Genomic DNA, 24,394 nt, shown 5'->3' with positions numbered 1-24,394 from the left:
ATCTGGAAAGCCGATGGGGGTTGGGTCTCCTGCCTCTGTGTCCTGTCCCTGAAGCCTGGCCTGGTTCTTCTCCTTCCCCTCCCTCCCCTCTAGGAAAACCCAATAGGCTGGTGCTGGGGCTAGTTCCCAAGGGGGTGGGGACAGAAGTAGATACGGGCTTCTCTGTATAAGAACACCAAGGGATGACCACAGGGTCAATGTGGTGACACAAAGCTGTGGAAATGATAGAAATGGAGGCCAGGAGGACTGTCTTTAAGAGACTGACAGCAGGTGGCATGGTATAGGGCATGGACGTGCAGAAATGCGGGTGGGTGCATGACCTGGGATGGGCAGTGCAGAAATTCACTCACCTCAGGGAGGCTCTCCTAAGGAATGCTGATTCAGCAAGTCTGGGGCGTGGGCCAGGCATTCCCATTTTTAAGAAGCCCTCCCCTCCCCCCAACAAGGTGATTCTGACTTAAGTGGCCCTACGACCTTGCTTTTGAGAATGCCTCAAACGTTGGCCTGCTTCTTGGCCTTGATCCTCAGTCTCCTCAGCTGTCTCTCACCAGCTTGGGCCTGAAAGCTTATTTCATCCCTGCATTGAGATGTGGCTAACCAGATCGCTGGCAGCTGGACCAGGGGCGGCGGGGCTTTCAGGCGCGCCCCACAGCAGCGCGCAGCCGCCAGGGGTCGCCAGAGGCCTCGGCTCGTGCGCTCGGGCTCCTCCGCCCGCGGACGCCGCGCCCGAGCGAGCCTGCGAGCTAGCGGAGCTAGAGGGCTGCGGGCTCACAAAGCGTCAGGACTCTGGGCGGCGGGTAGCAGGAGCGCAGGGGAGCGAGCCTGCCGATCAGCTTTCTCGGCGACCGCGCCACAGGAGCTTGAGCAACTCGGACGCGGGGACCCGGGCCGGGCCCCAAGGTACGTGTCCCACAGAACCCCGCGCCCCAACTTGGCGTACTTGGGACCTCCCCGCGGCCACCTGGGGGCTGGCGGGTCAGGGCCTGGGGCTATCTCCGCGCGCCCCTCTTTCCCCGAGGCGGCAGGGCGGGCGAGGGGAGACCCCCCCGCATTCAACCGGAGCCTGGACTGCTGCTCGGAGCCCTCTTCCCCGTCTCCCTACCCCGGGGCTCTGGGCACCGTCTCTGGGAGTGCCGCTTGCGGATCGAGGGCTCTCCGTTTTTTGGGGAGGGGTACTGAAGCCCCTATCCGAGAGTGGCGGCCAGTGGAGCACCCGGAGAATAGATGACAAGGTCCTCTGTAGTTTGATAGCGGCCCCTAATTTGTGACGCAGCCTCTTCATTTGTAACTGAGCCCCCCATTCATGAGCGGGGTCCCTAGGTCTGTAGATCACCCCCCCGCTGTGCGAGGGCTGACCCTGTCCCTGCTGGGAGATCCCCCCACGCCGACAGCGGGGGCCGGTGGCGGAGGCGCTCAGTCCTGGGCGCCCGGCGCGGGGCTCGTCACCGCCCTGGCCTCCCGCTCACCGCCCCCGCTTGCCCCTGCCCCGCAGATGCCAGCGATCGTGGTGCTCGCGGCGGCCGCCGCGGCGTGGTGCTTCCTCCAGGTCGAGAGCCGGCACCTGGACGCGCTCGCAGGAGGCGCGGGCCCCAACAACGGCAATTTCCTGGACAATGACCAGTGGCTGAGCACAGTCTCCCAGTACGACCGGGACAAGTACTGGAACCGCTTTCGAGACGTGAGTACAGCCGCCGCCGGGCCCTGCGGGGGGCGGGGGAGCCTCTCAGAGGGGGCCTCTGAAGTGGGTGGGGAGGGCACTGGGGCAGACTTCGCCGGCAGCTTGTCGGTTCGGGGTTCCTGGGCTTCATCTTGACTGAGAGGAACTTTAAAGAGAACTTCGAAGGCTTGATGCTCTCCGCCTGTTACCTGTGGCCCAGGTGTGTGTATTTGTCGGGCTGGGGGAGGTGACTGTACTAAACATGGTGTAAATAGCGAGCAGCTGCGGAGGGAGAGGCTCCTGAAGCTTCTGAGATCTCCTCACGCTGATGGTTGACTTTGCCAAGCCCCCTGGAAGACCTCCCTAGGCAGCGGCTATTGAGACCATCTCTGGGGTGTTCCAGAAGAATGCCTGCTGCAGAGGTTAGGTTTGGGGTGAGCCCAGCTCATTGAGTAGGGAGGCAGGTGTCCCAGGAGGTTCGGAGAGTCATGGCCACAGGCCTGATGAAATGTTGGGTGGAAGCATGGTGGTTTTGACCCTTGGCGTCTTTAGGGGAAGGGAAAAGGAGGAGGCACCTCGTGGAGTTGGTCCACCGCCGTGAGGGGGAGCCTGGGTGGCAGAGGATTGCTCCTCTGAGGGAGCTGTAGGAGGGGAGAAAGTTATTCCTGGGCACCCAGAGGCAATCTGCTGCCTGTTTCTGCCTCAGGCTGGCTGCTGCTCCCCAGGTACGCCCCAGAGGATGCTGGACGAGAGGCACCTGACACAGTCTTTCCAGCAGATGGCATCCCCTCTGTGCTGTGGGAGCTGCTGCCGGCTCTTTCAAAGGCCGCCCCAGGTGGCTGGGGCCTTGCGCTTCTAGGGGACTAGGAAAAACTTTGATGATACTTAACATCGGGAACTCCTGCCTTTGGGAGAGACCCATACCGCCGAGCCCCTGTTGTTGGCACAGGGCTCCCTGAGGTGGGAGATGTGTGCGAGTCACCTCCTACACTGGATTCCTCTTAGCCCCGTGCCCGGCATGCCCAGTCTTTGCAGAGGGAGGGCCTGAGGAATCCAGTGAATCCAGGTGTCTTCAAGGACTTTCTAAAGAGCACCTCTCCAGGTCCCATTCCACAGCAGCCTAGGCCTTGAGTGGGGGCTTACTTATCTCTCTTCTCTCTGTTCCTCTTCCCTCTCCCTCTAGTTGATGGTGGTCTTTTCCTTGAAAGAGGCGATTAAACACTTTCATTGAACAAGTTATTTGAGGGCTTATTGCTCCCCCCACCACCCTGCACCATGAGATCCCTGCCACACGTCCTCCTGTCCCTGATCTAGTCTGTTAACCATCTTCGATCCCCTTTTGGTTCCGCTCCAAGGAGCCCTGCACTGACTGCCTTTGCCTGCAGCTGAAAAAGATGGCCAAGATGCCCAAAAGGTGCCCCAAGGAAGCTTCCATTCCCAGACTCATATAGGATAGGAACTATCTTGCTTTTTTCTTTCTTTTGCCATTACATTTTAGATAGAGTTGAGGAACAGGGCAGATGCTTAACTCGGCTGGAGCTGGAGAATTGGGCCAGGTGTGGAGGACAAGGGCCCCTTTGCACACGCCTTGGTTCGCGTGGCATCTGGGTCAGATGGAAAGCGGCTGTGCTTGTTGGTCTTTGGGTATGGAAAGGTTTACTCTGCTTTTGTGTCTGTTCAAGGTTTTCTAGTCTTGGTGTATCATAAATATGGAATTATTCTTGTTTCCCATTCAGATTTAAATTTTGAAAGATTGGGCTTTTCTTCACTTCTCATCTTCCTTGCAAATGGTGACATTTTAAATTCTTGGATCAGTGTTTTTATTGATACAAACCCGGCTGATCATGAGGCTCTCACCTGGGGTGCTTGTTAAATTGTAGCACCCACACTCACGCCTTCCTCCTCAGAGATTCTGATTCTATAGTTCTGGGATGAGTGCTGGGAATCCATATTTTAAATGAACATTCTAGGTAATTCTTAGAATGATTAGGAAGTTCCGCCTTGTAAAAATGTCCAAAGCTTAACAGAATGCTTAACAAATGCTTAACAAATGCACTGCTTTTTTGTTTCTGGAGCAATTTTAGGTGTTAAACTAATATTTTTAGCAGCATATATTCTTTTAAAATGATAACTTAATCCAGCATACTATTTTAACAACATCCAAAATGCTTCAAAATCACAAATATCTTCAATCATCAACCATTTTATATGCTTCCTGGAGTCTTCTGTTGCTAGCTGTGGGTCAGACATAATTTAATGCCATTAACCTCTTTAAAGTGTTGTGAAATGCAAGCTAGATGCTCTTTTAGGCCAAGTCTAAGTGTCTTCAGTTGGGCCTTTTACTTGGAATGACCACAGAGCCTCGGTCCCCTGGGACCAAGGACTAAAAGTTGCTTCCTACAGGAGCCAGTAGTTCAGTGGACAGTCGGTGAAGCCCCAGCTAATGGTGTCATTGCTCAGCCAGCCTGGTCATTTTTCATTGAGCCAGGCCTTACTTGAGGTGCAAAGCTCAGCTTCTCTGCTGTTGTTTTTGAGTTTTGTGGAAACCACTGATAACTTTGAAAGACCGGGCCCTGAGATTGTTATGATGCTTGGTTTTGAAAGTCACTGTGAAAGAAAACTTCTTACCTTTCCCCTGACTTGTCACTTTTTTTGCATTTGGGGGAGAGATATTTAGAAGGGATTTTTTTTTTAACATCTTTATTGGGGTATAATTGCTTTACAATGGTGTGTTAGTTTCTGCTTTATAACAAAGTGAATCAGTTATACATATGTTCCCATATCTCTTGCCTCTTGCGTCTCCCTCCCTCCCACCCTCCCTATCCCACCCCTCCAGGCTGTCACAAAGCACCGAGCTAATATCCCTGTGCCATGCGGCTGCTAGAAGGGATTTTTGAACTTGTGAAACTGAAAACTAAGGGCTCCTTTTAGAGAGTTGATGATACCCATTGGTGGTGGTTATTGGCTAAATTTGAAATGGAAATGGTGGCGGGCCGTGTGCTCCGTGTTCCCCTGCCTGTTGAGTGTGCTGTGATGTTGCCAGAGATGACCTGATAGCCCCTACTTAATGCTTTGAAGAGGTCCTGTTGTTCTAGATACACAAATAATCTGTCGCCTTCTTTCCAGAAGTAAAACTTTCACAATTACTCTGTGGCTCGTTGCCTGGAGCAATGGAGCCAGGAGGAATATAACAACATACAGGTGTTTGCTCCGAAGTGTACTGGTGGCCTGTTAGTTTGGTCATTATTCTTTTATAAAGACTAGCAGTTGGGATGTTTTGGCCAGATGGAGACCCAAACTTTTGCACAGATATAGTATTAAGAAGGAGAAGATAAAGAAGGCAGATGTTTGTTTTAAGCTGTACAGTAATTTCCCACCTCCAGCTGCTCCAACTGGCGTGCAGAGTTAACATCCTCTGTGGTTTGAGGTTGAGGGGTCAGGATGCCACAACCGTTTTCCTGATTTTTTCTGAATCTCATTTGGCTTTGCATAACCATTACTAAGGAAATTTCCTCTGTTAATTCCTACATTCATTTGTACGTCCATTCATTCCAGCAAATATTTGACTGTCTACCATGTGCTAGGCAGTGGCCAAAAGGGTGAGCAAGTTAAATAAATGCGATCTCTTCTCTCAGGTAACCACTTGTCTACTGGATGAAATCCTTTAACTTACACTGTCAATATTTCTTTCTTATTGTTACTTTTTTAAAGTTTTTTTCTTATAAAGGTAATATGTGCTGGTTGAAATTAAAAAAAAAGAAAACATTGCAGAAATAGGTGATACCTAACATTTATCCAGCACTTAGTGTGCCAGGCATTGTTTAAGGTACTTTACATATAGTATCTCATTTAATATTCATAACGATTCTGGGAGAGAAGTACTGTTGTTCTTATTTACTGGGAGGTGAAGTCTCTTGCCCACAGAGCTAGGCTGTGGAGCAGCTGGACTGGACCCAGGCAGTCTGACTCTAGACTCTTGCGAGACTCTTGCACTGCAGCCCATCAAGAGCAGAGTGGATTTTGGCTGTGAGCCTCCACTGGTATCACACTGCAAGTCTTTGCTGCTTTATGTCTGAGGGAAATCAGTGAAGAGCCTTAGGTTGAGACAGAGTGGAGTGGGAAGCCAGGCGCTGGACACGGCTTATTGTCGGGGTCACATCAGGCCTTATCTTCTGCTAATAATGAGCTTCTGATTTGATTAAAATAATATTGTTGCTTACACCAAACATGACATTTTCTTTCTTTTGCACTCATGAAACTAGCCCTGACATTTAACTCCGGGTAATTACCTTTAGCAGGCCCGAAGACTCAAGTGTTGCCTTGGCTGGCATTTATCTTACTCTGGAGTGACCTGGGTTTGTAATTCTAATGAGACCACAGGACCAGCCCACGTGCCTTTTCCTTCTTGTGCACACGCTGTGGGATTTGGTGGTCTCTGTAGCAGAACTGGGGTGGCGGTGAGCATCTGATCTGCTCATTTGATCTTAACGTCTCAGCTATAATGAGTTTCAAGGGCAAGTGAGGCTCGTTGACAGAATGGTGGCTGGCTTAGTCGGTGGGGTTGGTGACAAGAGAGGTGATGTGGCTTAGTGGATCAGTCATTAATCTGTCACCACAGAAACTTGGCTTGTAATAGAGAGTAGCAGAAAATCATTTTGATTAAACAGGTTCAAGGAGAATTAAATGAGTTTGTCATCCTGACTTTCTTTAATGAACCCACTATCTTAAATCCCCTGTACTAGACGACCACTGATAGAAATAATTATTTCACAGGAATCATTATAAAGGGACAGTTTAAAAGCTGATAGCCCTAAGACCATTCTTGTATTTTCTGTCCTAACCTTCAGTTGGCCCTTGTAGAGAGAACCTAGTTTTTGCCTGGCAAGGATGGCAGAGCTTTTGCCCCAGTTGACCCTCCCAGGCTGAGTTCCCCTGTGTCTCCTGGGCCTCCCAACCCTGCCTCCACAGTGCTTCAGCAGAACTGGATTGCTAGGAGGATAAGTACTCTCCTGTATACTGATGAGATTATTGTCAAAAGCAAGAACTGGTCCCAAATGGATCATCAGACCTGTACCCCTCCCCTGGAAGAGTGGGACATAAACATTAGCTCAACTATTTGATCTCGCTTGGGGAGACACAGTAATGTTAGTAGTTAAATATTTTATAATCATTCATTTCCTACTCATTTACTCATTGTAGTATATTTCAAACCAAACACACTCAATATCTAAACATGAACACCTTCAGGATGGCTCATTTTACCTTTCCTCTGGGGAGGTGACTTTTTTTTTTTTTTTTTTTTTTTTTGGGCGGTACGTGGGCCTCTCAGTGTTGTGGCCTCTCCCATTGCGGAGCACAGGCTCTGGACGCGCAGGCTCAGCGGCCATGGCTCACGGGCCCAGCCGCGGAGGGATCTTCCCGGACCCCGTGTCCCCTGCATCGGCAGGCGGACTCTCAACCACTGCGCCACTAGGGAAGCCCTGGGGAGGTGACTTTATATTCCTTAGGAAATTCTTCGGACCCAAGCTCATACTTGGTCTCATCTCCCCAGGCGAGATCATTACAAATGGAGGAAATTTCCTGTAAGACATTGAATAATTTGCGCAAGATTACACGTATTTGTTTTTGGTCATATTTCCTCCAATATAAGATGCCGTCAATTGTAGGGTGTACCGTTTTTGTGCACTACTAAGAAAGAAGACAGTGTCCAGAAGGAAGAGTTTAATAGACCCCTGGATGGAGCCGGGACCCTAGAGGACTACTCCCTCTGGGTAGAGGTAAACAAGAAATAAACTCACGATGCAGAAAAGGGACCATAGCCGGGCGACTCACGTGTCTCCACCTTGGAACTGGTGGATGAAGGGGAAAAATAGGCTCTGAGCAATTGACAGGCTGACTCTTTTGCAGGTTTCTGGTCTCAGTGCACACAATCATTGTGCCCTCCCAACCCCCGAAAAAAAAAACCTTAGACAGTTAATTTAGTTTCAGGCTGTTTGTCCTCTCTGAATCCCTGACTTCTCATTTAGTAAGTGGGGGACGATCACTTTATATTGGTGAGGACTCCAAACTGCAAATGACTGAAATCTAGTCCAAGCTGGCTTAAATGGAAAAGAAAACTTACTTGTGTAACTGAAAATTCCACTGATAAACTATGCATCTAGATAAGGCTGGATCCATGGGCTCGGGTTGCACCACCGGATTTGTGTGTGTATGTTTATCATTTTCTTGCCACTTCCCCATCTCCCCACCCCCATCTTTGGGCTTTATTTCCCCATGTTGGTTGTGTTCTCAGGCTGATTAGTTCCATGTGGTGACTCATGGCAGCTACACGTTTATAATATACTGTAGTTTTTATGTCTCCATATTGCCACAAAACTCCCAGAATTGAGACTTGTCAGATTTACCTGTATTATGCACCCATTCTCCAGTAAATCACTGTGGCCAAGTTGGTAGAATATATGCTAATTGTCTGGGCCTGGGTACATGCCTAGTCCTGGGGCGGGGCCTGGGACCTGGGACCTGGGCATAGAATGGTGGTGGGAACTGCATTGGATTACATGGTTAAAGGAAGGTTAAAGGGTAGTTTCTTAAGGGGAAATGGATGCCTTGTGGGCAAACATCACAGGAGTCCACTATGTTGATCAGCCTCCCTGGGTTGGCATGGAGAGTAAACTGGCTAATATAAGTGAAGCTGTTAGCAGTGTCTGGCTTAATTCTCAATTAAGTGTTAAGTGGAGGCTATTATTTTTATTAATATTAACAACTCTTATTACACTTCATGCATTATTCCTCAACTTATGGGTGTATGTATTTATATTTTAGCTTCTTTAATAGTTGTATTCTTCCTGAAGTAAGAGCCTGAGTCTTATCATGCCTTGCACACAGTAGGTGGTCTGTTAGCATTTTACTGATTTGAATTATTACTTAAGCACATCTCTCGATGAATCCCTGGGAAAGGAAAGCCTGCAGAATTACTGGCACATGTGCGATTATAGTGTTTGGTAGGTGGAAATCCTAGGTTACACACACATTGAAAAACATCTTTTTTTTTTTTTTTGGTCTAACCCCTATCTCTAAGCAGGACCGTACAAACTTCATAACTCCTTTTAGTTATAGCTCTGATGTACAGAGCTCATTGTCCCCAGACCTTTACCACTGAGCCCAGCCCAGAAATCTGCTCAGTGAATGTTTGATTGAATCTGAGTGAATGAATGAACGAAGGAGTGAACTAGTCCGTACCAGGATTTTGCACACCTCCAGGCTGAGGAGGACCTGTTCCCTGTAGAGGGCTGGCCCCAGTAAGTCATGCTGGCTTTTGACACGTGTCTTTCATTCTGTTAGCAATTGACTGATTATGGTTACCAACAGATGGGCCGTGCTGTTGAGAGGCAGGGTGAGCCTGACAGAGAAGCTCACCCCCTTCACAATTCAGGTACAGTCCCTGAACCTGTGCAAAGCTCTTCCTGGTGAAGAGGCCCCTCTTAACCTGTGCTCATCGTCCAGTCTTGTCATGAATAAGCTTGGGTCTTGGCTACAGCACCACTTTCCTCATCTGTAAAACTGGAGTGATCAAAAACAAACAAACAAACAAACAAAACTGGAGTGATCATACCTGCTTTGTGGGGTTTTCGTGATCTTTCAGTGACTGGCGTACCTGTGATTCTGATAACAATTTCTGAGGGTCACTTCTCTTACCTTGGGCCGTGGGAGCATGGGTGAGTTGCTGACGCACAGCTATAGATGTTGCTTTCTGTCTCATGTCTTGGAGAAATGTTGGGGAAATTGGTTCCATTTTCCTTGAGCCTGTCTTTATTCCTTGCTGGCTGAAAGGCTGTCTGTGGTTCTCTGTGGTTCGTTTTTTAAATTTTCTGGTTGTAGGTCCTGGCACAGACATCTCTGTCGTGTAAATAGCCCTCGCCCTGCCTCCCCCTTTAAAAAAGACTTCCTGCTCCTCTGGTGTCTGGGGCCCATGAGTTTCTCCTTCCCTCTGTGGTCAAGTGTCCTGGGCTTTAGAGCTCCTACAGTTCCCACTGCTCTTTAGAAATCAGGGTACCATAGAATTTCTTGGACAGAGTGATCTGTGAAGTTTCTGTTTCAAAAACGAGACTGGTATATATGGACTGCTCCTTGCCCTTGTCCCCACCCCCCTCCGCCTGCTACCATTTCTGAGAACCAGCTGGACGCCAGGCTTGGAAGCTAAAGATGGAAACCAAGATTTCCACACACAAGGCTCAGAGTTTAGACATGCATGCAGTTGGAGGGCTGGACAGTATGTGGCATCATAGCCCCCGGGTCTGGGTCCTTCCAGTGTCCTTGTGACAGACGTCAGGATGTTGATTTATTTTGAGGGAGGAGGTAAGGTGCATTCACAGACTAGTGATGTGAATTACTGGGGACTCTCCTGGAAGGATAACACTGATGTCCAAATTAACTTCACTGGGTTCCCTTCTTAGGGTTCTATGCAAATACGTCCCTCAGGAGACCCTCTCCCTTGATCCTTTAGGACAAAGTTTTCTTTGGTGCAGTGGGGAAGGAAGGAAGGAAGGACATATTATACAATTATTTGAAATAATTTGCAAGCTCTTCCTGTGTGATCTGTGACATGTCACGCTACAGAAGACACCATCAACATTCCCCAGCATAATTATGTGGTGGGTGAGCAGGAATTTATGCCAAGTCCATTGGCGCCTATGACTGGAGCAGGGAAGTAGAACTTATTGCAGGTGTTCCAGGCAGTCTTTGCAGAAATAAAGCGTGGAGAAAACAAACAGGCAGAGAGCAAATGACTCCACTTTGTATTTTAGCTCTACCCTTCCTTTTCCACCATGTAAATGGAATCACTTTAACTCAGTTCTAAGAAAGGCCAGGCCAAGTTGCTGATGACCCTTCATGGCCAAAACAAAAGGGAAGATGCCCAGAGAAAGGTGCTAGAGCAGCAGTTCTCAGGCTTACACCTTTATAATATTGAAAAAAAAGTCACTGGTGGGGCTTGTTTAAAATGCAGATCTCAGCCCCCTAGTCCAGAGCAGTCTTGAATAGGTCAAGGGTGGCACCCAGGAACCTGCATTTTAAATAAGCAATCCAGGTGATTCTGATGCAGGTGGTTCTCAGACTGTATTTTCAGAAAAACCCTGGAGAATTATTATTCATCCCTAATAGCCAACACCGTTAGCGCCAGTGAATAATACAACTTTAGACAAAATGAGCATTTGAAGATGTGGAGTAAATTATTATGAGTGCTGTATTTCCCCCTTATGTCAACAGGGCTACCATTGACATCAATAGAAAGAAAGGGCTTGCTTTCCAATGTGTGTATGTGCACAGGTCTCAGCAGCAGCCATTGTCATGAAATGTTCCTGGAGTAGAATGACTTTTGACTTGTCACTGCTTCTAGGGCATCAGGGCTGCTTATGCACATGAGCTTGGTGGAATTGATGTGGGACCTTCTCCATGACAAACTCCCAGGTGGTCATCTCAGCAAATTTCTTGTCTCCAAAGGGGCCTGATCACAGCCGACTCTGGTCTGACTTTGCATCTTCTCTAGCAGGATTGATAATGTTTTGTGCACAGATGAACTGAAGGACATTGACTCCATTGACTCTGACATTGGCTTTGGTTTATGGAGAAGTGGGTATTGAAGATGGTGGATGTAGTAAACAGTGTTTACTCTCACGGGAGGTGGGCACAGAGATGCAGATCACAGTCGTCCCTTGGTATCAGTGTGAGATTGGTTCCAGGCCCCCCTGTGGACACCTAACCCCACAGATGCTCAAGTTCCTTATATAAAATGGCATAGTACGGGTGGCCCTCCATATCCATGGGCTCTGTATCCATGGATGTAGAGGGAAGACTGTACTATCAGTTGGAAACACAGAGAAGGTCTGAGGGATATGGACTGGACAGTGGTACTACCTGCAGCTCTCTTCTTGGTATAGTAAATCTTCATGCTTGGTTGGCCAGATCATTTTGGAAAGATCAGGGAACAATGAAACCAAAGACTTGTCAAAGTTTAGAAAATTTATGAGGATCAGCAGGACATGGCAGTATTCCTTGTTGCCCACTGAACAAACTCTCAAACTTTGCCTTACTCTATGTTGCTGAATTTCCTCTAATTAATGGCACCTACAATTGACAAAACTATTGCCAAGAGGAAGAAAGTAGTTAAGTGTATTGAACAGACTTGTGTGGTTATTTGGAGTGTTTCAATAGCCCCATTGTTAAGGGATAATTGGGAAGTTTCCAGGTCTTTCTGTGCTCATGGGACATGCTGATTCCTCTGTGACTTTGGTGGGGTTGGTGTGTCCAGTACTTCCGTCAGGCCAAGGCATTGCTTCCCATCTGAGCCGGCCAGCCTTGCTGTGACTCTGCACCTGGTCTGTAACCTTTGACCACCTATCTTGAATGAGACGAAATGAGTGAAAGAGTGAAAATGCTATCCATGGTAAAGATAAAATAATGCTGTCTTTCCTGGTGTTAGATAAATTGTGTGATTTATTATTTTTTTTATAAGATTAAGTTGGTGGTTGAAAAGTTCCTCCTACCTCAGAAAGACCTTTGCATGTGTTTTAAAAAATATTTCTTTGTTTCCACGGTCATCCTGAACCTAGATGCTCACCTTTCTAGTAACCAGAGCCTGGTGCACAGATTCAGTAGTTTTGTTTATTTGTTCATGTATTCATATGTTCATATCACAGGTACTCATTGGCCAGACTACTATGTACCAGGCACTGTGCTGGGCAAGTAAGATGTAGCAGGGAGCAAAACATCCTCCCTGTCCTCTGGAGTCTACAGCCCTCTTGTCCAAGACCAAGAGAAGAAACAGAGGGGCTTGGTGTCTATTGAGGGTTCCTCTGCAAAGGGAAAGGCCTGGTCTACAAAGGGACGAGAGCAGTCCCGGCAAGCTGGATGTCCAGAGGCCTTGGGACCTGGGCCATGTTTCTGGGAGAAAGTCACATAAGCCTTCATCTCTGAATCTGTCTGGTGGTCAAGCCACATGAGCTTAATTCAACTCTTACCGACATACATGAGCGGCCCCTGCTGTTTTGCGTGAGTTTAGGACCCAGACACTGGCAACAAAAGGGTGTCGGTCAATACAGTTGAGGTGGAGCATTTAGGTGAGACAGGACTCGATGTGTATAAATGCTGAAACGCGATGTGTTGAGCCTTGTCCTGGCTCCAGGTCAAGGCCTGTAGCGAGTGGAGAGGGAATCGCAGAAGAGTCCTGGTCCTCAGCAGCCCTGCATAGGTAGGGAGTATGTTTCGCTGGAGTGGAAGATGTGCAGGGTGAGGGTGCCGCCTGATGTGCTCTCACGCAGTGAACACACCATACATCCAGCAGCCCAGTCAGGGGACAGAATGTTACCAGCATCTGAGAAGTCCGTCTTGTGAGCCCCACACTCACTGCCTGTCCCCCTCCCAGGGAAGAGCTCTCCTGAGTTACAACACTATAGATTAGTTTTGCCTGTTTTTATACTTTTATAGATGGCATCATAAGGATGTGTTTTTGTGTGTGTGGCTGGATTCTTTTGCTCAGCGTTAAGTTTGTGATACATTGTTATGTGTGGCTGTAGTTTGTTCATTCTCAGTGCTGTGTAAATACTCCACAACTTAATTGACCTATTCTTTTGTGGAGGGACACTTTGGTAGCTTCTGGGTTTTGGCTGTTATGGGATAGCAGTTTCTTGGGCATGTCTTCTGGTGCATCTATGTGTACATTTTTTCGGGTGCATGCCTAGCTGTGGAATCTATTGCTCATAAGGTAGGTGAGTGTTCAGTGTTCAGAGATGTGGTTAAATAGTTTTCCAAAAATGGTTCTGCCAGTTACTCTCCCTCCATTAGTGTATGAAAGTTCACTGGGAGCAACATTTTTGTTTTACTGATTGTAGACTTTAAAAACAAGTTTCACAATCTAATTCGTAATCCATTTCAACCAAAAGGTACTGAGCATCTATTATGTATCAGGTACTTGCCTACCCTTGTGGAGCCTATGTTCTAGTAGAGAGAGAAAAACAATACACAGATTAAGATACAACAGTTGGTTGCAAGTGCTAAGGACAAAAATAAACTAGGGTAGTTAGCTCAGTTGGAACAAAATAGTCTCTTCCATGAATGGTGTTGGGAAAACTGAGTATTTGCATGCAAAAAAATGAAATTGGACCCCTATCTTATACCACTCACAAAAATTAACTAGGAATGGATCGAGGACTTAAACATAAGACCTGAAACTGTAAAACTCCTGGAAGAAAACATAGGGGGAAAAACTCCTTGACATTGGTCTTGACAGTGATTTTTAGAGTATGACACCAAAAGCGTAAGCAACAAAAGTGAAAGTCAACCAATGGGACATCAAACTAAAACGATTCTGTAGCAAAAGAAACCATCAACAAAATGAAAAAGCAGCCTGCAGAATGGGAGAAAATATTTGTAGACAATCTATCTGGTAAGGGGTTAATATCCAAAATATATAAGGAACTGATATAACTCAATCGCCAAAAAAAAAAAAAAAAAAAAAATTCAATTGAAAAATGGGAAAGGGACCTGAACAGACATTTTTCCAAAGAAGATACACAAATGGCCAACAGGTACATGAAAAGATGCTCAGTCTCGCTAATTATCAGGGAAATGTAAATCAAAACCACAATGTGCTTTCACCTCACACCTGTTAGAATGGCTATCATCAAAACACCGAGCGATAACAAGTGTTGGTGAGGATGTGGAGAAAAGGGAGCCCTTGTGCAGTGTTGGTGGAATTGTAAATTGGTGCAGGCACTATGGAGAACATGAAGGTTCCTCAAAAAAATTAAAAGTTGAACTACCACATGATCCAACAATCCCACTTTTGATAATATATCTGAAGGACATGAAATTACTGTCTTTTTTTTCCTGTTTATGTGCACTTTTTAAAAATTGAGATACAGTTGACATGTAACACTATGTAAGTTTAAGATGTCCAAAGTGTTGATTTGATGCATGTATATATTGCCATATGATGACCACTGTATCTTTAGCAAACACCTCTATCATGTCACATACTTATCATCATCATCATTTTTTTTGTGGTGAGAACATTTAAGATCTAGGCTCTTAGCAACTTCAAACTATATAATACAGTTGGTTATATCACTATGCTGTGCATTAGATCTCCAGAACTTATTCATCTTTTAGTTGCAAGTTTGTACCCTTTGATGACATCTCCCAAATTCCCCCACCCTCCAGCTCCTAGTAACCACCATTCTACTCTCTGTTTCTGTGAGTTTAGTTTTCTTAGATTCTACATGTAAGTGACATTTTATGGTATTTGTCTTTCTCTTTCTGACATCTCAGTATAATGCCCTCAAGTTTCACCTGTGTTGTCATGAATTGAAGGATTCCCTTATTTTTCATGGTTGAATATATTCCATTGCATATATACACCGCATCTTCTTTATCCATTCATCTGTTGATGGACACTTAGGTTGTTTCCATATCTTGGCTATTGTGAATAATGCTGTAAGAAACATAGGAATGCAGATATCTTTTTTAACTCCTGTTTTCATTTCCTTTGGCTGTATACCCAGAAGTGAGAGTGCTAGATCATATGGTAGTTTTATTTTTAATTTTTTGAGGAACCATTCACACTGTTTTCCATAGTGGCAGAATCAGTGTACATTCCCACTAACAATGAGCAAGTGTTCCCTTTTTTCCACATCCTCGCCAACACTTGCTATTTCTTGTTTTTTTTTTCTTTTTTTGATAATAGCCACTCTAACAGGTGTGCAGTAATATCTCACTATAGTTTTGATTTGCATTTCCCTGATGATTACTGTTGTTGAACGTCTTTTCATGAACCTTTTGGGTATTTAGATGTTTTCTTTGGAAAAATGTCTATTCAGTTCCTCAGCCTTTTTTTTTTTTTTTTTTTTTTTTTTTTTTCGGTACGTGGGCCTCTTACTGTTGTGGCCTCTCCCGTTGCGGAGCACAGGCTCTGGACGCGCAGGCTCAGTGGCCATGGCTCATGGGCCCAGCTGCTCCACGGCATGTGGGATCCTCCCGGACTGGGGCACGAACCTGTGTCCCCTGCATCGGCAGGCGGACTCTCAACCACTGCGCCACCAGGGAAGCCCCTCAGCCTATTTTTTAATCAGGTTTTGTTTTGTCATTGAGTTGTATGAGTTTCTTATATATTTTGAATATTAACCCCTTATCCAATACAAGGTTTGCAAGTATTTTCTCCCATTTCATAGGTTGCCTTTCCATTTTGTTGATGGTTTCTTTTGCTGTGCAGAAGCTTTTTAGTTTGATGTAGTCCCACTTGTTTTGTTGCTTGTGCTTTTGGTGTCATATCCAAAAAATTCCTGCCAAGATCAATGTCAAGGAGCTTCTTCCCTGTAGAGGGGTGGATGGACCTAGAGTCTGTCATACAGAATGAAGTAAGTCAGAAAGAGAAAAACAAATATTGTATATTAATGCATGTATGTGGAATCTAGAAAAATGGTACAGATGAACCTATTTGCAGGGCAGGAATAGAGATGCAGTTGTAGAGAATGCACATGTGGACATGGCGGGCGGGGTAGAGGGGGTGAGATGAATTGGGAGATTGGGATTGACAATTATGCACTACCATGTGTAAAACATAGCTAGTGGGAACCTGATGTATAGTGCAGGGAGCTCAGCTCGGTGCTCTGTGGTGACCTAGATGGTTGGGATGGGGATAGGTGGGAGGGAGGGAGAGAGGTCCAAGAGGGAGGGGATATGTTTATATACATAGCTGATTCACTTTGTTGTACAGCAGAAACTAACCCAACATTGTAAAGCAACTATAAACCCCCCCAACAAAAAAGACCCGATACCATAAAACTCCTACATGAAAACACAGGAAATTACTGTCTTGAAGAGATATCTGCACTTCTACGTTCATTGTAGCATTATTTGCTACAATTTACAAACAACAAGACACAGAAACAACTTTAGTGCCCCTAGATACATGAATGAATAAAGAAAATATGGGATATATGCATGATGGAATATTATTCAACCATGAAAAAGAAGGAAATTCTGCAATTTGTGAGAATATGGATGAACTTTGAGGGTGTTATGCTAAGTGACGTAAAAGTCAGAGAAAGAAAATTGCTGTATGGTATCATTTATGTGGAGTCTAGAAAAACCAAACTCATAGAAACAGAGAGTAGAGTGGTATTTGCCAGGGGGTGGAGGAAATAAGGAGATGTTGGTCAGAGGGTACAAATTTCCAGTTATAAGGCAAGTAAGTTCTGGGAATCTAATGTGTAGCATGGTGACTATAGGTAAAAATACTGTATTGTATACTTGAAACTTGTTAGGAGAGTAGATCTTAAATGTTCTCACCATAACAACAGCATCAAAGTGGTAATTATATGAGGTGATGGTTGTGTTAACTAATTTTATTACGGTTGGTAATCATTTCACAGTACATACGTGAATCAAATAATCACTTGTGTACCTTAAACTTACAGAATGTTCTTTTGTAACATTGGGGGGAAAACTAAGTTAAAGGGAATATGGAAGGGATATATTTATGCTCTATTGTGAGTTTTGTTCTTTTGACTTTAAATTGTTCTTTTCCTAGTTGAAAGAGCTAATTTGGAAAGAGGATTTAGATGATATAGAAAAAGAGAAATAATTTATTTCCTTCCCATATGCAGTCACTGTTAAAATTTGTGTGTGTGTGTGTGTGTGGGAGGTCTATTTGCTTCCCAAAGTCTTAATGTCAGAGTTTTAAAGTTCATGGTTGATATCATGCTGTTAATATGATTTGGTTTTTTTTCTCTGTCTCTTTTTCATTTAATGACACAGCATAAACATTTTAGTATAGCATGATACTGTTGTTTGTAAATGACATTTTAATGGTATATATTAGTCCATTGACTGTACATACTGCAATATACCAGACTAAAATATCTGACAGTAAACAATTGGTTGCTTCCATTTTTTCTTAATGTAAATAATTATATGATGAACATTTGAGCATATGAACCTTTCAACAGTTAGATTTCCTTACCCTATATTCCCAGAAGTAGAGATACATGGTGTACTGACATTGCATTTCAAAGGCCATTGGTGTATGTTACCATGTTGTATTGATTCTACCCCCAGAATTATGGAAGGTACGTTTTATTGCACCCTTGCCAGCATTGGCTATTAGTGGGTTTTTTGGTAAAGAAGGAGAATGTGATAGAAGCTTGACATGCCAAGACATGTGCAGGTACTGAGTTAATACAGGTAAGATGATGCCTGCAAGAGTCCCAAGTCGGAGGAATGTTTCTCTGATTCCTCCTGAGTTTGTTGTGGAGACATTAAACTTGTGGAGATATTAACAAATCCCGGCCTTGTTCCTAATTAGGGGCAGGAGCAGATGCTCCAAGTCTGATTCTAAGTGAAATTGATTCTAAGTGAAATTGCTACCGACAGATCCCCTGCTACTGCTACAACATGTAGAGGTTTTCATACCCTTGTGTTGCACGAGGGTGAGAGGAGATCATTAGGAACCCACTTCATTCCCAGCCTGATGGTAAAATGGTTTCTCCTGTCGAATACAGACAAAGCTGGGGCCCCCATCTCAGTCTTCATTTGTGTTCCAGACATCTGCCTGACTTTCATTAGCCAGTATTTCCTCCTACCTCAGGCCTTCCGGTGCGCTCGCCTCAGGGAGAAGGGTTTCCCCTGGCTGCTGTCTCAGCATCGTGCAGGAGATGGGAAACATGAGTTCTCTGCATCTGTCAGCTCTTTGGGAGCTGTCTGCAGGCCTAGAGCAGTGACTCCCAACTAGGGAAGAGTTTGCCCCCAGGGGATGTTTGGCAATGTCTGGGGACTTTTTTTTTTTTTTTTTTCGGTACGCGAGCCTCTCACTGTTGTGGCCTCTCCCATTGCGGAGCATAGGCTCCGGACGCGCAGGCTCAGCGGCCATGGATCACGGGCCCAGCCGCTCCGCGGCATGTGGGATCCTCCCGGACCGGGTCACGAACCCACGTCCCCTGCATCGGCAGGTGGACTCTCAACCACTGCGCCACCAGGGAAGCCCCTGGGGATATTTTTGATTGCCACAACTGGGGCTGGGGTTCAGGGGGGGGGACGGTGCTACTGGCATCTAGCGAGTAGAGGCCAGGAATGTTGCTAAATGTCCCACCATGCACATGACGTCCTGCACGCCCCCCTACCCCGCAGTGTCAACAGTACCAAGGTTGCGAAACGCTGGCCTTAGAGATACGGTTGTTTCTTTTATGAGGATGATTTTTTAATGTGAGGTGTAGTCCAGGTGGATGAGGCGGAGGGTGAGGGGCATATGCGGGGGTCATTCTTTTCATCATTCATTTAAGGAATCAGTGTGACAGGGACTGTCTGAAGCCTTGGGACAGAGACAAAATTCTCTGCCCCAGTGGAGCTTACATTCTAGGACATGAGCACCTCAGGTTCTAGATACTTGACTCTGGCAGTGCCAAGAGAAGGAAGAATGAATCAAACACATATTTTTTACATCTTGAGGAAATCTGATGCATCATCACAGCCAATCAGGTATATTAAAAAACCATACGATTTTTATTAGTTTTTGCCAAGATAAATGGCCACAGGGAGTTTTTGTGTGAGATGTTGTGTATTTACCTGTGAATCAGGGTAAGTTGCCTGCACTGTGAGTCAGAGACACTGTTTGATTTTGTTTCCCTGAGGAGCAGGAAAATGCAGCATAAAAATATTTCCGTTCCCCCAAAGAACCAACAGTCTCCAGATGGCTGGGCTGGTGACTCTCCCTTGAATCTCGTTTTGCCACACATCGTGGGTAGTAGCCGTTACTTCCAACAAGATAATCCTTGTTCACAGCTCACTTCTTTCTCATATGCTGCACAGCAGATTTTAACAACCTGCTCCTCTGAATTCTGTAGCAGTGACAGCCCGCACCACACAGCTTCGTACTAGAGAGCGTATTCCTCCCCCTGGGTTCTTGTTTCCCCTGTTGGAGGCACAGCTGGCTTGTGAGCTTCTGTATTCCAGGACCTTGGCTCTTTAAAAAAAAAAAAAAAAAAAAAATTTAGCATCTTTATTGGAGTATAATTGCTTCACAATGGTGTGTTAGTTTCTGCTGTATAACAAAGTGAATCAGCTATATGCATACATATATCCCCATATCCCCTCCCTCTTGCGTCTCCCTCCCTTCCACCCTCCCTATCCCACCCCTCTAGGTGGTCACAAAGCACCAAGCTGATCTCCCTGTGCTATGCGGCTGCTTCCCACTAGCTGTCTGTTTTACATTCGGTAGTGTATATATGTCCATGCCTCTCTCTCACTTTGCAGGGCCTTGGCTCTTGAATTCTGGTCTCTCTGAGGCTGCCAGATGTTCATTACATGTTTGAGGATGTACGGGGAGGCCTTTTCTCTTTCCCTGTGTAATTGTAGCACTTTAGGATGGGAAAGGGAGCAGAACCCATAAGAAAGTGACCAGGCCCACTCAGCCTCCCAGAGGCTAGCTGATCAAGCCTTTACTTCTGGATTGCGTAGTCTGCCAGTCTGCGCTGAGTCCATATGGTAGCGGAGATGAGGAGAGTAGATTGTCTCACCTATTTGCATGTTTCCCTGGCTTCTTTTCATGGATGTGAAGCCTTAGGTCAGGATGACGGTGTACCACGCATGTGCCCTGTCCCACTGGGCATTTCCATCGTGTCCCCTTTCCCCATTAAAAAGTGCTCTTCTTTTTCTCCTTTATTCTGCATCCTCCTCAAGGCCCATCAATGTCTGTCCTTTACATCCCCCATGAGTTGCTATCTCTACCCTGCCTGGTCTCACTCCTGGGGCAGGTTGGATGTTTTAGGCATCGGTAGGAGTGTGGAGAAAGATCTTCTTTTTGGTCTGGTCTGAAAGACCCTTTCCACTTTGAAGATTAACTTGCCTCCAACGTAAGTCGTGTGTGATGCTAAGCTAAGAGTGGATCATTCTCCTTTCTAGCCTTGAGTTAACGTCAAAAGGCTCATTGAGTTCTTGGGCGTACTTTTGGGGACAAGGAGCAAAGAGAAGAAAACCCGTGTTGCCCACCTCTGCTCCCCTTTCCACAACTCTGGAGGACCCCTTCTGTTGTGGCTTTTATACAGACCTGTGGCAGGCTGGGCCACTCTGTTACTAGTTGTCTAAAGTGGGACCTTGACACACAAACCAATCTGCAGTAACTTTTTAGATGCTTTTCGTCGGTCATAATTTTTAAATCGCACACACTCTCCACTCTCCTCCCCGCTCCACAGAGTGAGTATTCATGTGAGATGTTTTCATAGTGTACAAGACTGACACGCAGAGTAGCTGAGGCTCTGCAGAGGTAGCAGAGATGCTGGTGCACAGGCAAGAAACTCAGCTTGTGTTAAGAATCATTTTCCTCTCATTATTTTGGTGAAGTAAAATTTTGAGCTTAAGGGAGACTAGATCATCTTAATTATTGAATATGTGTGTGCTAGACATGGTGCCAGGCTCACAAATGTGGAAATTCAATACTAAATCTTGGCCCTAAGGAGCTGATGCTTTACTTGGATAAACAGAAAAATAAACAGTCATAACACAGGCGATGTGAGTGAACGCAGGGAAGCACAGGATGCTCTGGGAACCCCGGCAAGGATCATCCAATCCCATAAGAGAGCTCAGGGAGGCTTGTGGGGAGAAGGATGTTCTGAATTGTGCCGTGCCTTTTGGGGAGGACCAGATAAAGAGGGCAAGGGGAAGGATGTTGTGAGCAGAGAAGTTTCTGCAGCAGGATCTGTCGCCCAAATAGATCCCAGGGCCCCACACAGTCAAGGCTTTGTTTAAAATTCTGCTCACAGATGCACAGTCCAGCAGCCAAAGGATTTCAGAAAGAATTCCAGTTTTTCTTTCTGTCTTTCAAAGTATGTTAGGGAAGATCCAATTCATAACCCACAACTGCATTCTCAAAACCTCTGTTCTCTGTGTTCTTTTGGTCCCTATGTTACTCAGGAGTCTTTTACATGACAGCCCCATAAACCCTTCCTCTTCTCTCCCTTCCTTTTCTCCCAATAGCTTGTTACGTAGATTGACTTTGTCTCTCTTGGCTGAAGACATAGAGTAGAAAGTCAGAGAACCTTTCCGTGTTAATGGGTCTCCTCCCTGTAACATCTCATGTCCACACTCTGGCTGTTCAGCGCACACCCTTCTCAGTAGCATGGGTGGGCTCTAAGCCCGCTTCTCTTGGACACATTATTTCATGATATCCTAATTGTTTCTCTCTCCCTGTAGGGTGTAACTTCTTTGTGCAAAGAAAAACAACTCTATCTCTAAAAGAAGCAGGAAGGCCACATAATAGGATTAGTACACTATGGCTGGTAGGGCCAGCTAGAGCTGATTGTCTCGGGGCAATATTGATTGTCTTCTTAGGATTATTTCAGTAATGTGTGTGTGTGTGTGTGTGTGTGTGTGTTTTAAGGAAACGGTGAACAGCTGCAGTTTTCTGAGATCAGGCATAAACACATGTCCCTGTTTGCCAAACATGTATGGGCAACCAGCTTATTGAGGAGCTTCAATTTAGGAAATAAACATGAGACAATTTTGTTTATTTTGAATCGCCACTTTCCCTTAATAACATCTTGGGCACGTTCCATAGTTTTCCATCGTTTTTATTTAAAACTAAGGCCAGTTGAGCTTAAAACTTGCATCTCGTGAACAGATTTGGAGTTTTCTCTTTCACTTCGCCTGCGTGGTCTAGACTTGTGGCTCCAGGAGCTGGTGTGGTGGTGAATGTATAATTTATTGTTTAATCCTTTTCCTCCCAGGATTGACATCAAGGTGGGTTCTCTGGAGGGTCAGGCAGGGGACCTGCCTACTACCTAATTCCTTGGTGGGGTTGTTTGACTTCAGATCAACCTTTTCCTTCATTTTGCTTTTTTATCAGTCAGGATAGGCTAGGTTATGCCACGGTAACAAAGAACTCCAAAAATGATATTTATGGCTTAAAACAAGGGCTTATTGCTCCCTGGTGCACCCATCTCTCATGCGTTGGTAGGACTCTGATCTGTCTTGTCCACAGGACAGCAGGCTGATGAATACTCCATCTCTGTGGGTTCACAATCACCATGGCAGGAGGAAGTGTGTGCTGCAGGGCCTTGCACTAGAAGCTCAGTGCTTTGTCTTAAATGAGGCATTCTTTTGAATAAAGCAAGTCATGTGGCCAGATTCCACATCAGTGGTGCAGTTAAGGGTGATCCTGCGATGTACCTGGAAGGAGGGGAAGTCACCTGTTTGGCCAGTGGCATTAATAACATCCCTAGAGCATCCTCTCCCAGATGTCTGTCCCATAGCCTTATGCTAATAAGGTCCTCTCACCTGGTCCCCATGCAGGGATGCACATAAAATGGCTCCAGTTGAGCTGCCTTCTATGTTCTTTTGTTCTCTAAGCTCTCATCTCCTTGTTCTACTAAATAATCTGGACAGATGCTCCCCCAGTGCTGCCTGTTCTCTGTTTGGCCAGTCCTCTTGAATTCTCTTTCCTGTTCAATTAGTCATGGGACAGATGAGCAACTCCATTGTTTGAGAAGATTTCCAACTGGGGAAACAAATCTTCTCCCCTTGCAGGTGCCCCCAGTTTTTAAGTTGTTCTGTAATACTCTCTTAAATTGCACTTGAAAGGGGAAATACATCTCACTGGGGGAACCTGGTCAACACTGCATGTTCCAGTGACCACCTTCTCCCCACTCTGGTCCTCTTCTCATACAGACTGGGGAGAAGGTGAGGGCCAGAGTGGGGTAATGGTGGGATCAGTTCTGCCCCGTTTTCGGAAGCCCTGTAGGTAAGAAGCATTCCTCAACATCTGGATGCCTGTTGCTTGACACTTTTTTTTTTCTGTAAAAGGAATATGTAGGAATTTAGCGCTCAGCTTTGGTATTAATCATATTTTTGGAGGGCATCAGAAATCCCAGTCACTCAACATACTCCTTATTTAAGGGGCCTAATTCTCTGCTTGGCAAAATAGTAGTTCATTGATGAATAGGAAGTCCTACTAATATATTTACTTACTAATTTAAACAACCTCTAGACTTGCAACCTAGCTTATGTTGGTCAACATGGGAAGCTTTGCTGAATGCAATTTTTTTTTTTTTTTTTTTGGTGGTACACGGGCCTGTCACTGTTGTGGCCTCTCCCGTTGAGGAGCACAGGCTCCAGATGCGCGGGCTCAGCGGCCATGGCTCACAGGACCAGCCGCTCCGCGGCATGTGGGATCTTCCCGGACCGGGGCACGAACTTGTGTCCCCTGCATCGGCAGGTGGACTCTCAACTACTGTGCCACCAGGGAAGCCCTGCAATTGCTTTTTTTTCTGTTCAAATTAACTAGGGACGTGAGAGAGAGTTTAATTTCTTTTTTTTTTTAAATAACATCTTTATTGGAGTATAATTGCTTTACAGTGGTGTGTTAGTTTCTGCTTTATAACAAAGTGAATCAGCTATACATATACATATATCCCCATATCTCCTCCGTCTTGTGTCTCCCTCCCACCCTCCCTATCCCACCCCTCTATGTGGTCACAAAGCACCGAGCTGATCTCCCTGTGCTATGCGGCTGCTTCAGCTATCTGTTTTACATTTGGTAGTGTATATATGTCCATGTCACTTTTTATTGGGTCATTTAGTTTATGTTCCATTTAAAGTAAAACCAGTGGTTATTTCAGATCTTATGTTCCTGATATATGTGGGACTTGGATGTGATTTTTTTTTTTTTAATCCAGTAACTTCTTCCCTTTTTGAGAT

The 24,394-nt window shown here is 45.7% G+C and overlaps 1 protein-coding gene across 2 annotated transcripts in view; it reads left to right on the top strand.

Moving 5' to 3' along the window:
• Positions 1 to 751: 751 nt before the first annotated feature.
• SPOCK1 (SPARC (osteonectin), cwcv and kazal like domains proteoglycan 1) overlaps positions 752 to 24,394 on the top strand; it is a 548,887-nt gene continuing 525,244 nt past the window's right edge. For both annotated transcript variants that reach the window (XM_073802558.1, XM_073802557.1), the window contains exons 1-2: positions 752 to 900; positions 1,493 to 1,678. In XM_073802558.1, the coding sequence (XP_073658659.1) occupies positions 1,493 to 1,678 (186 nt within the window). In that variant the 5' untranslated portion in view covers positions 752 to 900. The remainder of the gene's footprint in view (positions 901 to 1,492; positions 1,679 to 24,394) is intronic.

The sequence above is a fragment of the Tursiops truncatus genome, chromosome 3 (genome assembly GCF_011762595.2).
Source record: "Tursiops truncatus isolate mTurTru1 chromosome 3, mTurTru1.mat.Y, whole genome shotgun sequence".
Lineage (NCBI taxonomy): Eukaryota > Metazoa > Chordata > Mammalia > Artiodactyla > Delphinidae > Tursiops > Tursiops truncatus.
This window is presented reverse-complemented; position numbering and strand designations above follow the sequence as displayed.